At 35.1% G+C, this 12,509-nt stretch overlaps 1 protein-coding gene across 8 annotated transcripts in view; it reads right to left on the bottom strand.

The window, feature by feature from the left end:
• The window catches only part of INPP4B (inositol polyphosphate-4-phosphatase type II B), a 701,292-nt gene that overhangs the window by 157,702 nt on the left and 531,081 nt on the right, over positions 1–12,509 (bottom strand). For all 8 annotated transcript variants that reach the window (XM_089911312.1, XM_089911308.1, XM_089911305.1 and 5 more), the window contains 2 exons: positions 12,238–12,368; positions 11,733–11,837 (listed from right to left, as the gene is read on the bottom strand). In XM_089911312.1, coding sequence (XP_089767438.1) covers positions 11,733–11,837; positions 12,238–12,368 — 236 coding nt within the window. The remainder of the gene's footprint in view (positions 1–11,732; positions 11,838–12,237; positions 12,369–12,509) is intronic.

The following is a 12,509-nucleotide window of genomic DNA, read 5'->3' as shown; positions in this document are numbered from 1 at the left end:
TTACTGAGATAACATGTTAATTGGTCTTTTGTGTATTTTACTTTATTGAGTTTTGCATCATTTAATTTGCAATCATATTGAAATTCAACAATATTGAACAATCTTTCAAACAAAAGTTGCCGAGAAAAGAACCAAAATGTTAATGCATTTTGACTCAAGGTCAGAACAGTAATAAATCTATACATAGTAGTTTCCTGCCTGTATATACTAAATCTTACACAATTTTGAATGCATGCAATTGAATTTTGCAATTTCCTTAGGTGACATAGAAAGAATACACAAAATGTCTCTTGATCTATTTTCCAGTGAGATACTTTGTTTTTTTAAATAAAAAATCCATACATTTAAATTGAAACTCAATCCTTTGATCTTCAAAGCCATCAAGTTTGATACATATTAAATTTACCACTTCAAGACATGCCATCATTTTTACATTCTAATGAAAAGTACCCCCATAAGAAGGAAGAAAAAGTGAATGCCCTCTTGTTAAACTACATTTTATTTGAGAAACCTAATTTCATAGTAGATCCTTTTCAAATTGATTTTGGTATTGACACCTTGGCTGTTTTTCTGATCTCATTTACAGGGAAAACATAAATTATTTTATTAGCTTCAAGTAAACACCATAACTTCTTCACAGTGGTTCAATCCAAATGCACCTGAAATAGTTTTTTTTTTTTTTTTTTTTTTGCGGTACCGCTGCGGAGCACAGGCTCCGGACGCACAGGCTCTGGACGCACAGGCTCAGCGGCCATGGCTCACGGGCCCAGCCGCCCCGCGGCACGTGGGATCCTCCCGGACCGGGGCACGAACCCACGTCCCCCGCATCGGCAGGCGGACCCTCAACCACTGCGCCACCAGGGAAGCCCTTCTTTCTTTTTTTTAATAAAATATGTCTTAAATTGAAAAGACTTCAGCTGCACTCAGAGAACTCAAGGTCACAAAAAAACAGAAATACAACCCAAGCCAAATGGTTAGTAAAGATACTGAACAATCACTTAATGGATTGTTGGAGTGGTGAGCTCTTGTCCTTTTAAAACGTCACTAATCAACTAGAAGTCATCTTTCCCTAAAATAGCAACACATTAGACTAGTGTGAAATTTTCAGATTTCGTAGTCCAGGGGATTTTAGCCTAGGGCTAAGAGGAGGGTTTTAAGATGTCCAGGGATGGATGGTGAATTGTACTGGTGCATCTGTTCTACTTCATGGAAAGGGGTCACAGCTTTTTTGAACAGTCATGAGATCCCCCAAAAGGGGCCAACTAAAGACTTGTCTACCTGCATTTATCTGACGAGAAACCTGAGGATCTTGAGAAGTTACCTGCTTTGTCTGAAGTCCCAAAGACAGGGCCTTCTAACTTCTAACCCAGGGATGGAGAACCAGTGATTTAAGTTATTGACTGGACCCTGAGTCCCTGGCTCCGGATCCCAGCTCTGCCATGTATAAGTTGTGCAGCATTGGGAAAACTACTAACCCTTTCTATGTCTCAGCTCCTCAGCTAGAAAATGGAGTGGAAAGTAGTAAAAAGAGGTTAGCATTCAGTAAGTACTGTCTATGATTATTTTCCCTATAGGAAGTAATCCTACCAATTAAGCAAAGAAAGCTGATATTTTAACAAAAAAAAATCAACATGATGTTGTAATCAAATACATTGCATTTCTGCTAAAACCTGGGTGACCAGCAATACCAACAATATACCAAAGTGACTATAAACTGTATCCACATGTTCCACCAAGCCCAAATTAAATGCATTCCTAACTCAATTTTCAAAAAAAGTTGTCTATGGACTTTCACTGGATCCAAAAAAACTTGTAGCCTCTCCAACACCACCCAGCAAGAGGGGAAGGATGAGGGAAGTGGAAATCTGAGTGGAGAAAGCAGTCTTAATTGATGGAGATTAAAATGACTTGATTATGCAAAATTTGCAAAACCATTTGTCCTTCTCTGGCTTAGTTCACTTAGTATGATAATCTCTAGGTCTGTCTATATTGCTGCAAATGGCATTATTTCATTCTTTTTTATGGCTGGATAATATTCTATTGTTCTGACTTTTTCTGCTCTTCTTCTCTGGTTCCCTGTGACCCATGTAGACACTTTATTCCTTTAAGTCTTCCAGTAAAGTCCTCAAGACCTGACGATCATTTCCAATTTCTCTGTTTCCCTCAACATTATATCTGATCAGTTCTAACAACTCCGCTACCAAAATTTTATTCTCTCTTATACATGTTAAACATCTTTACCTTAATTTTGATCTTCCTCATGTCTTGTCAAGATTCCTACTGCCTCTTCAGTCCTAGCCTCTCTGCATTCACAATGCAGTGGATTGCTTTTTCTATATGGGTGGCCATTCAATCACTCTGCCCAAAACACAGGCTTTGAGACTTATACCCCTCCTCATATCTTTCAAATATAAATAGAAGAACATTCAAATGTCTCAGCATCATGCATGTTTTAAGTGCTCAATAAATGTCAACAAATAGATAAACTAATATTTTGAGGGAAAATTCATTTTGTCATGTTTGTCCTCAGATCATACATGGAGTTACTATTCTTAGCTGAAGAATAAAACTTTTAGATACACTATCCAGAAACACATATATTAGAATCTGGAATATATGTATATATATTCTCCACGGTATGGGAATGAATATATATCCATTCATGAATCACATTCTGTAGAATAACAGAGAGCTTACGATTATCACATGCAAAAGAATGAAATTAGACCCTTATAGCAAGCACAAAAGAATCAACTCAAAAAGGATTGAAGATTTAAACATAAGATGTAAAGCTGTAAAAGTCCTAGGGAAAAAACATAGGGAAAAGGTTTCATGAAATTGGTCTTAACAATGATTTCATAGAAATGACACAAAAAGCACAAGCAATGAAAACAGAAATAAACAAGTGGGACAACATCAAACTAAAAAGCTTCTGCATGGCCAAGGAAACAATCAGTAGAGTGAAATGGAAATACACAGAATTAGGAGAAAATATTTTCGAATCATATATCTGATGAGATTAATTTCCAAAATATGTAAGGAACTCCCACAACTCAATAGTAAAAACAATTAATAACCTGCTTATAAAATGGGCTAATGACTTGAGTAGACATTTTGCCAAGAAGACATAAAAATGGCGAACAGGTAAATGAAAAAATGGTAAATGTCATTAATCATCAGGAAAACACAAATCAAAACCACAATGACATATCACCTCACATTTTCAAAATAGCTCTTATCAAAAAAAAAAAAAGACAAGTGTTGGCCATGATGTGGAGAAATTGGAACCCTTGCACACTGTTGCTTGTGGGATGCAAAATGATGCAGCTGCTATGGAAAACAGTATGGAGGTTCCTCAAAAAATTAAAAATACAACTATTATATGATTCAGCAGCCTCACTTCTGGGTATTTATACAAAAGAATTGAAATCAAGATCTTGAAGAGATATTAGCACTCCTGTGTTCATTGCAGCACTAATTATAATAGCCAAGACATGGAAACAGCCTAAATGTCCATCAACAGGTAAATGAATAAAGGAAATGTGCTGTATACATACAATGGAATACTATTCAGCCTTAAAAAGGAAGGAAATTCTGCAATATGTGACAGTATATATAAACCTTGAGGATATTCTGCTAAGAGAAATAAGCCAGGTACAGAAAGACAAATACTGCATGACTGCACTTATAATGAGGTATCTAAAATGGTCAGTGCATGGTATCAGAAAGTATGTTAAGTTAATCTGTATTACTTGATGTTAACTGCGATTCATTGGTCAAGGTGATATCGGTCACTGCCTAGAGTTGATTCTTCACTGTAGAGCTACTAGGTATTTGAAGGGACACACTTTAAGATTATGCAAGTCTCCTGTTTCTGTTTAAACTGGTACCCATTAATTTTAGCATCCACTGATGAATCTTGCCTGTGGCAATTTTTACTGTTCAAATGGTAATTTTCCATTTCCCTCATTCTTGCCAAATTTATTCATTGGAATTCTTCTGGAAGGAATAGAGGACCCTTCTTCTTCCTTCATGTGTTTATTCAGTTATTTATTACCATCAATATGAGTATTTTGTTCTTTGATTCATAATCCAACCCTAGCTTTATGTTTAAATTGTTCCAGCTTTGTCCACTGGGAGCCCCTTTGGAACGGCTCCTGTATCACTTTTTTTGCCCCTTCTGTTTTTTGTTTTGTCTTATTTTATTTTATTTTGCTTTTTGGTATTTGGACACTTCCTTACTTTCTAGAGCCACAAGATACTCCACACTCATATTTTCCCTGCCGCAGCCTTGGAATCAACCAGCTTTCCAAGGAACCCTAGTTCTTTTTATTGGAGAATGGTGTTCAGAAATCAATTACTATGAGCAATTACACTCATTGCTACTGCTTTCAATCCCTTTCTGTAGCTAGAGCTAGAAAAGATATGTATGTGTACTAACTTGTGCACACACATCTATATTTATCCATCTAACTACTGCTCTATCTATACTGTACTATCAACAACAACAAAAACCATGAGTCAATGCTGTTACCTCTGACTTCAATTCAGCCTCACAAGATTCCTTCTAGCCTTCCTTCCTTATTTCTACCTTCTCTCCCTGACACTGAGAAACTTGACTTTCCCTATCCACATATTTAAATATATGGTCAATCCCAGTGAAAAATAAAACAGCTTCAGAATTGTTAACCCTACCTCTGTAAGAAAAAAGAATTACTAACGAATGTACAGTGTTTGTAGTGTTTTTTAATTTAGCATTACAATATCTAGTCCTTTCCAAAGTTTACATAGGCCAGGTCCTTTCTTTCCCAATCTTTTCAGTAAATTATCATTTTAATAATTATCTTTACCATTAATTATCATTTTAAACAAGATAACGAAAGTAAGTTAATAAAAGCAGGTTGGAAATATGAAATTCTATGGAAAACTTACACAATAATTAGTAGCACAACAATCACGATTTGAAAAAAATAAGAATAGAAAGGGAGCCAAGGTGCAGGTACCAAGAAGTAAATATAGAAGCATTCCCCAAATATTCTTCACTCTTGGACTTCATAGAACGCATTTCAAATAAGCAAGTAGAAAATAGTACTACTGTGGTTCAGCAGAGCTGGAAGTGCAGCATCTTATCTATATTCCAGAAGCCATGTCTCCCATTTCCCAAGCCATAATATCCTCCCAAGCCAACCATAATATCCCATTAGTATCAAGAGGTCTTCTCTGCAGGGACACTAGAGTTTCTGTCTGGATACTGAAAGAGTAAATAAGGTCTCTCTTTTGCCTCTCTCACTTTTCTCTGTTGCCTTTTGATTTTACCCATCTTGATTAGAACCATTTCTCAAAAAGCTGGGATCTTTATGTCTACATTTTACAGAGGTTCAAAGAGATTAGGCTTAAATAGTGTTTGCACATTTGAGTTTCAAAGAGTTGCTCTGAGGTATTAACTTTTAAACATTGATTACTGTGATATTGTGATTTATAGTATGAAATAAATATTTGGTCTTCGTCCCCTTTTCTGGCACAGAGTTCCCCAAACCCCGGGAATTTCCTAAGTGTTGAGAGCCACAAAGGTGTCTTCTGTTAGGTTAATGAGGTGACTTTTGGACTGCACCTAAGGATGGGGGCTGGTGGCCACTGAAACCAACCATGAGATTAGAGGGTTGAAACTTTCAGTCCTTTCTCCCTTGACTCCCCTACGGAAGAGGGGCTGAAGATGAGTTCAATCCCAATGGCCAATTATTTTATCAATATTGCCTGTGTAATGAAGCCTCCATAAAAACCCAAGAGGACAGGGTTTGGAAAGCTTCCAGGTTGGTGGACACGTGGAGGTGCTGGGGGAACTCAGAGAGCATGAAAGCTCCACGCCCTTTCTCCATACCTTGCCCTATGCATCTGTTGCACCTGACTCTTCCTGAGTTCTCTCCTTTTATAATAAACAGTAACCTAGCAAGTAAAACGTTTTTTTCTGAGTTTTGTGAGTCTCTCTAGCGAATTAATCAAATCCAAGGAAGGAGTTGTGGGAACCCCTGATTTATAGCCAGTTGGTCAGAAGTATGGGTAACTACCTGGAATTTCAATTGGCATCTGAAGTAGAGGGCAGTCTTGTGGGGCTGAGCCTTTAACCTGTGGAATCTGATGCTGTCTCTGGGAAAATAATGTCAGAATTGAGTTGAATTGTAGGACACCTAGTTTGTGGCTCTGGAGAGTTGCACAAATGAGGGTGGGGGAAATCCCCTCCTCACAATCATAAATAACTAAAGAGTGGTTCTGAAGAAAACAATTAGAAAGTAGCTGCTGGACTCTGTTCTCAGAATTTATATGATTTTAAGCAAAAGAAAACAGCTTTGTTCTTCAGCTATTAGGCATTTTTGGTTTATCATATAATCTGAAATAAGAACATACTGTGTACAGCTGTATAATACCTAATTTTAATTGAGACAGTTTCTGTCACAATTAACATTGATCACTAATATTTTTAAGTATCAGCATTCTTTATGGAAATCACAAAAATCACAAGACTCCAGGGAGTCTTAAAAGTTTGCAACTGTTATTTGATAATTATCAGTTACCAATACCACAGTACTGGAACAGCTAGGTTTATCTCTTTTGGCCCCTTTATCCTTGAATTTCACTTGCAATTACTACATAAATAGTAGATAGATCTATGTACACCAAGGGAATTATTTTTTGGCCTCTTAGTTTAGTTAATGAAGAATGGTATACACTTACCATACCATACTCATTCTTGGCTACAGCAGTCGTACTCCTTAAAATTTAGTTAGAATTAACTGTAATTGACTGTTTTCCTCTAGAAGAAGTCAGATATACAAAAAAAAAATCAATAAAAAATTAAAATTCTAAGACAACAATCTGATCAGTGATATTTCTCTCATTTTAAAATTTCCTCATTTTATCCTGCTGTTTAAATTATGTATCTTTGTGACATGAATAGCCCTTAACTTTCAGATTTTTGGTACGCAATTATAAAAATCTAAGTGGACATTTTAGTTTAAAGAAAAGTCAAGCAAAGTAAGTGTAAAGTCTTTTTCTCTTTTTTTTAAAAAAATATAATATGCCTCTCTTCTTTCTTTGATATTTTATGCTTCAAAAAATTCCTTGGCTTTGTGAAAATTTCATCATATACACCATATGAGGAAAGTGGAGTTCAAATCGTTGAGTCTTGTCAAACTAAAGATACAAGGTTGGTTTGAAATCTAATAGTAGGGCTGCCTCATAGCCTTTTAAAAGCCATTTAATAATAGAAATGAGATAGTAAGTCTATTTTTTCTCAGAAGATCTCTTTAAAATTCCTACAACTATAAAAAGAGTGCTGATGAAAAAAAAAATGTAGACATGCTGATCTCATTTCAAGGAAAAATTTAAGCATAATCCCTGACTTTAAAATGACCCACAAAATGACTTGGACATGAATCTCAAGACAATAGGGAATTCTAAGGGAAATCTGTTTCAAAATAGTCCAAGCAAGTTGGCATGATGATTAAACATATCTAAAAGGTAATTGCACTTCACTGATGAGGTGATACACCTGAACTCTTGAGACACAGAAATCAGGGAGATCTAAATAGCTCCTCTTGTCTGCTCCTTCCTTCCGTGTAGAGATTAGAAGACTAAGGGGCAGAGAGGTTAGCTGACTCATCCATATTAAACAGTAAATCCTGGCCGATCTTGCACTTGATTACAGCCACAGCTTTATGATATAATATAGTAGGTTTTTTCTTTTTTTTTTCCTTTCTTTCTCTCCCTTTCCTCCCTCCCTCCTCCTTCCCTCCCTCCCTTCCTTCCTTCCTTCCCTTTTCTCTCTTTTCTATGTACTATATGCTATTATATATATATATATATATATATGTATAAAACATACAAACTAACTTAAACATAGTATAATACCACAAGAATCCATACTGTATAATATTCACAACTGTTTTTCTATGAAAGTAAAATATACTGGAGAGGGAAACTGTCTGGAGGCTAGAAGATTTGTGTTATTGTTGTCACTGCTGCTAAGATCTCTATTGTGGTGGGTATTCTATTTGTTACATTTAAGTAATGGACAAAGATGAAAAATTAACTTAATGGGTCTGGGGGCACCTGAAGTTAAAGGAAGGTTATTTCATTTGTCCGTATGAGACATGACATCATAGTTCTGCTGTTACTTGTTTCAAGAGCTGGACATTAGCCTTGTCTTTGGTGAACCTGCCTGCTCCTGTTTGCATAGCTACCTCTCCAAATATAAGAGACATATTAATCAAATGTGGATAGATGAAATTTACTAATGGTAAGAATTAAAATAGATGTAGACTATATCCAAATAACTCACCAGTGAAATACCAAGGCTTGGCCAATCTTACTTGCATCATTACCTGGAAAAATGTTGTCTGTAATTCAGCTAAACATTCAAATCAGTAACCATGGATCTTAAATACATTTAACTTGATTCATTTAATCTGCTAAATATATGTTATATAAGTGAGTAGAAAATCAGATTGACTACCATCTAACTTTTAACCATTTTATTTTTCAAGTAAAGAAAATCAAAGCTCAGAAAGGTTATCAACTTGGTCAAAGCTCAGAAAGGTTATCAACTTGGTCAAAATAAAAAAAAAAAGTAAGGGGTAGAGTCCCCCAAATTCAGTCAAGATTTTAATTTCTATTATAATACATAGTTGGTGATATAGTCTATAAACACCTACTTTAACTGAATTTCAATTTAAAATAACATTTAAACTTCTAAAAACTTAAATATTTTAAAAACATATATTTAATATTATACATAGGACATGCATATCATATATATATATATATATATATATATATATATATATATATATATATGAGTAGCCTTGGGGAAAGAAACCAGCATGTAATAGAATTCAGTACTTTTGAATTAATTCTTGGCTGTTAGACTCTCTAGTCCTTTCCCCCATTTACTCCTTAAGTCTTCAAAGAAAGGAATCAGTCTTTCTGAAAACTATGTCAAAAACCCTCTAGTTGATGAGTTGTACCCTAGTTCTGTAACTTCAAAATATTGCTCTTCTCTTTACTGTTTGATATTTGTCATCACAAATAAGAAATTCTTTTATATATCCCATTATGGGTTGAACTGTGCCCCCACTTAAGAAAGATATCTTAGAATATGACCTTATTTGGAAATAAGGTTTTTACAGATGCAATCAAGTTGTAATAAGGTCATTAGTGCAGGTCCTAATCCAACATGACCTAATCCAAAATGTCCTTAATGGGGAACTTTGGACACAGAAAGAGACACAGAGAAGATGGTGTAAAGGCATAAAGGGGAACGACATGCAAAGACGAAGGATCTGTGGGATGCACCAACAAACCAAAGAAAACTAAAGACTGCAGGAATACCGTAAGAAGCTAAGTATGGAAGGAGGCAAGAAGGAATCCCCTATCAGTTTCAGAGGACGCACTCCTCTGCCAACACCTTGATTTTTAGACTTCTAGCCTCCAGACTGTGAAGCACTGCATTTCTGTTGTTTATGACTCCCACTTGGTGATACTTTGTTATGGTGGCTCTAGGAAACTGATACATATCCCACTAAACTAATTAGAAGAAATTTTGTTTGCTTTTCTAAATATCTTTCTTTTAGTTGCCAGTTTCTTCCTTTTACATTGGAGAAACAAAAACTAACTGCCTTGTATCATCCCAGTTCACCCTAGTCTATTTTCAGAAATTACCTTAGAGAAAACAGCATAATGTAAATGGTTCTTTTGTCTTCAAGAAATAAGTATAAACTAAAAGGCCACATAGATAATAATTTCTCTTTGTGTGGTGGATGTATTTTAAGGATTATCACCAAATATTTAAATGCACATTTAAAATATAAATTCCTATCAATTTGGCTTCAACAAACCATCTGGTTTGATGATACTGCTACCCATCCACGGCTGTAACCTGATTATTCACAGTACTTGCATGTGATGATTTTTCTAAAATGCCTCTCTAAATCATCTTTTCTCTAAATCTGGCTACTTCTTTAGTTCAAGATTTCAATATCTCTTAATAGGCTCTTAACGGATTACTTTCCTCCAATTTTAACACTCCTGATAAAACTGACAGATCCGTTTTGTTCCAGTGATGGCAAATGCCACACGTATCATAAAAACTATTATTGTTCGCTCTATGTGTTTAACGTGGTCTAGTTCACTTAATCAGGAAGGAAAAGACAGTGCTTAGAAAGATTAAATAACAGGCTTAAGGTCATATATAAAGCAGTAAAGCTGAAATTCTGTTCCACTCCAAAATATATAAACTTTTTTACTGTATTATAAAAGTCTCTTCATATAGGCCATTAGGGAAAAAAAAGTTATGCTGGTTGTCAGATAGCTTTTGAATGTTGCAGCTTCTTTATGACCTTGGTTTTGATGATTTTTGAAAACCATTAGATATTGTTATGTTCAAACTATTAACAGACACTCAGTATTCAGGGGAGAATTCCTGAAAGCCTCAGGCCAATCCATCTCATTTTTAATTCAGTTGACATAACTTTTGGTGAACAGGGTGCAAGTTAAAATTTCAGATAGTTGATAAGGGTCACCAAAGATAATACAATTATATATCAGAATGATTTTAACTACACTTGAACTTATACGTTACTAGTTGTGTACACATAATCAGTATGCACCAACTTGAAAAATTTAATTTTTCTGATTATAAAACTTCAGGTAATTTTAAAACAGACAGAGATTTAATTTTAATTTTTTAAAACCTCTGACCTCTAACCTGTAGCCTCATCGTGACAATGGCTACAAAATTGGGTGTTAGAATGCTTCTTTAGATGTATCTGTGTATGTGCATGTTTGTATGTATATGTTGATAGACTCAGCATAAAGGATTTGATGATCTAAAGTAACTTTTAGCTTCCTAGGAAGATGAGTACCCATAGGATGACCATAGCATTTATGATTCAGAGAGACCTTTGAGATGGAAAGGATGTGGAGGGCATCATTAACAAAGATGCTGGACAAACAGGCATAGTATGGGACTTCTGCTGATAAATAAGGGCAGGTGGTCACCCTAAATATGCACAAAATTGATATAGCAATAAGTTAAAGAAAAGGGAGATGAGAAGAGTATTTAAAATATATTTTACTGAGAAATGGCAAGGAATTACTTGAGTGGCAATGAATTCAACCCCATATCATCCACTCTAGAACTATTCAGGTATGTTATGAAAATCTATGTGTATTTTCTTCAAAAATGTCTCTCACAACCAAGTACATCAAAATACTGTAGCACCTTCTATCTGATAAACCCGCTTCTCACAGGGAAGTGGGTGATTCTGGTGATAGCCACCACTAAGTCGGAGAAACAGCACATGAGTCCATCTTTGGACTCTGGTTTCTCAGGATAGGCACAAAATGAACGAGTCTTGTTTTTCTTTTTCTCTAATTCAAACAGTAGCACAATGGGGAGCTATTAGGTATCGCTGATAATACTTAAAAAAGCTAATACTCATTTTCCATAGTCACCTGTAACTCAATTCAGGTGGCATATTTACAAAGCATTGCCCAGAAACACAGCAACGAAAATGTAATGGTTTCTTTTGTAGTATCTAGGGTCATTATCAGCTTCAATTGTTTCATCTTCACCTTTATATAATGGCTAAAATTTCTAATTCTGCCAATAGTTAAGGCTTTTAAAGAAGTACGCACTAATATAATTTGCCCATTTGAAAAAGAATACTATATACTACCTTTCAAGTGAGGGCTGTGTACGTGCATTCTTTGCAGATGTAGATTTATTGGAACAAATTCTAATGTTTTCTCTCCTTTGCTGCTGCTTGATTTGAAAGAGGACCCTAGGTGGAAAAAAAAATTAAACATCATTAGTAAATAAATAGTGTGTGTGTGTGTGTGTGTGTGTGTGTGTGTGTTGGAAAGTACATATGACATAGAAAAATGTTATAAGAATTTCAGAAAGAAAAACATATTCTGTATGAGTTGATTTTCTTCTCAGAAATTTAATTTAAAAAAATTCTCAGTTATCCCTATAATGATACCATGAAGTAAAATAGTGCAATTTTTTCTTCTTTGTTTTTCATGCCAAGATGGTAGAGTTGGAAATAAAAGTTTTCTGCTTTTTGTTTTTTATTAAATCTTGACTTTTCTATGTCCATAACAACAGTATTTATTATTGTTTTCACATAACATACATGAAATTCATTTCAGTTTGAATATGTAAAGTCATTGATTTCATACCTGTTTCCTTGCTGAGTTCTGTCAGAATGTCTTGGTACATATTCACCATTTGATCACAGTGAGTAAGGACATTTTTTCGTAGATTGTCCCAGTGTGGAGAAAGCTCCCCAAGTTCTTTTAGCTCCTGGTTTCTGTTACAATGAAAAAGAAGAGAAAATATTTATTTTGATCTTAAACCCACAGACACAAAATGCTTAATCAGGGTTGCCAAACTAACTGATTCACCATCCCTTTCAGGAAAGCTCTGTGCTTATTAGGAAAAAAAAATCATT

Source organism: Delphinapterus leucas, chromosome 5, assembly GCF_059928025.1.
Source record: "Delphinapterus leucas isolate spDelLeu-1000000601 "Yukka" chromosome 5, BTC_Dleu_Yukka2, whole genome shotgun sequence".
Classification (NCBI taxonomy): Eukaryota; Metazoa; Chordata; class Mammalia; order Artiodactyla; family Monodontidae; genus Delphinapterus; species Delphinapterus leucas.
This window is presented reverse-complemented; position numbering and strand designations above follow the sequence as displayed.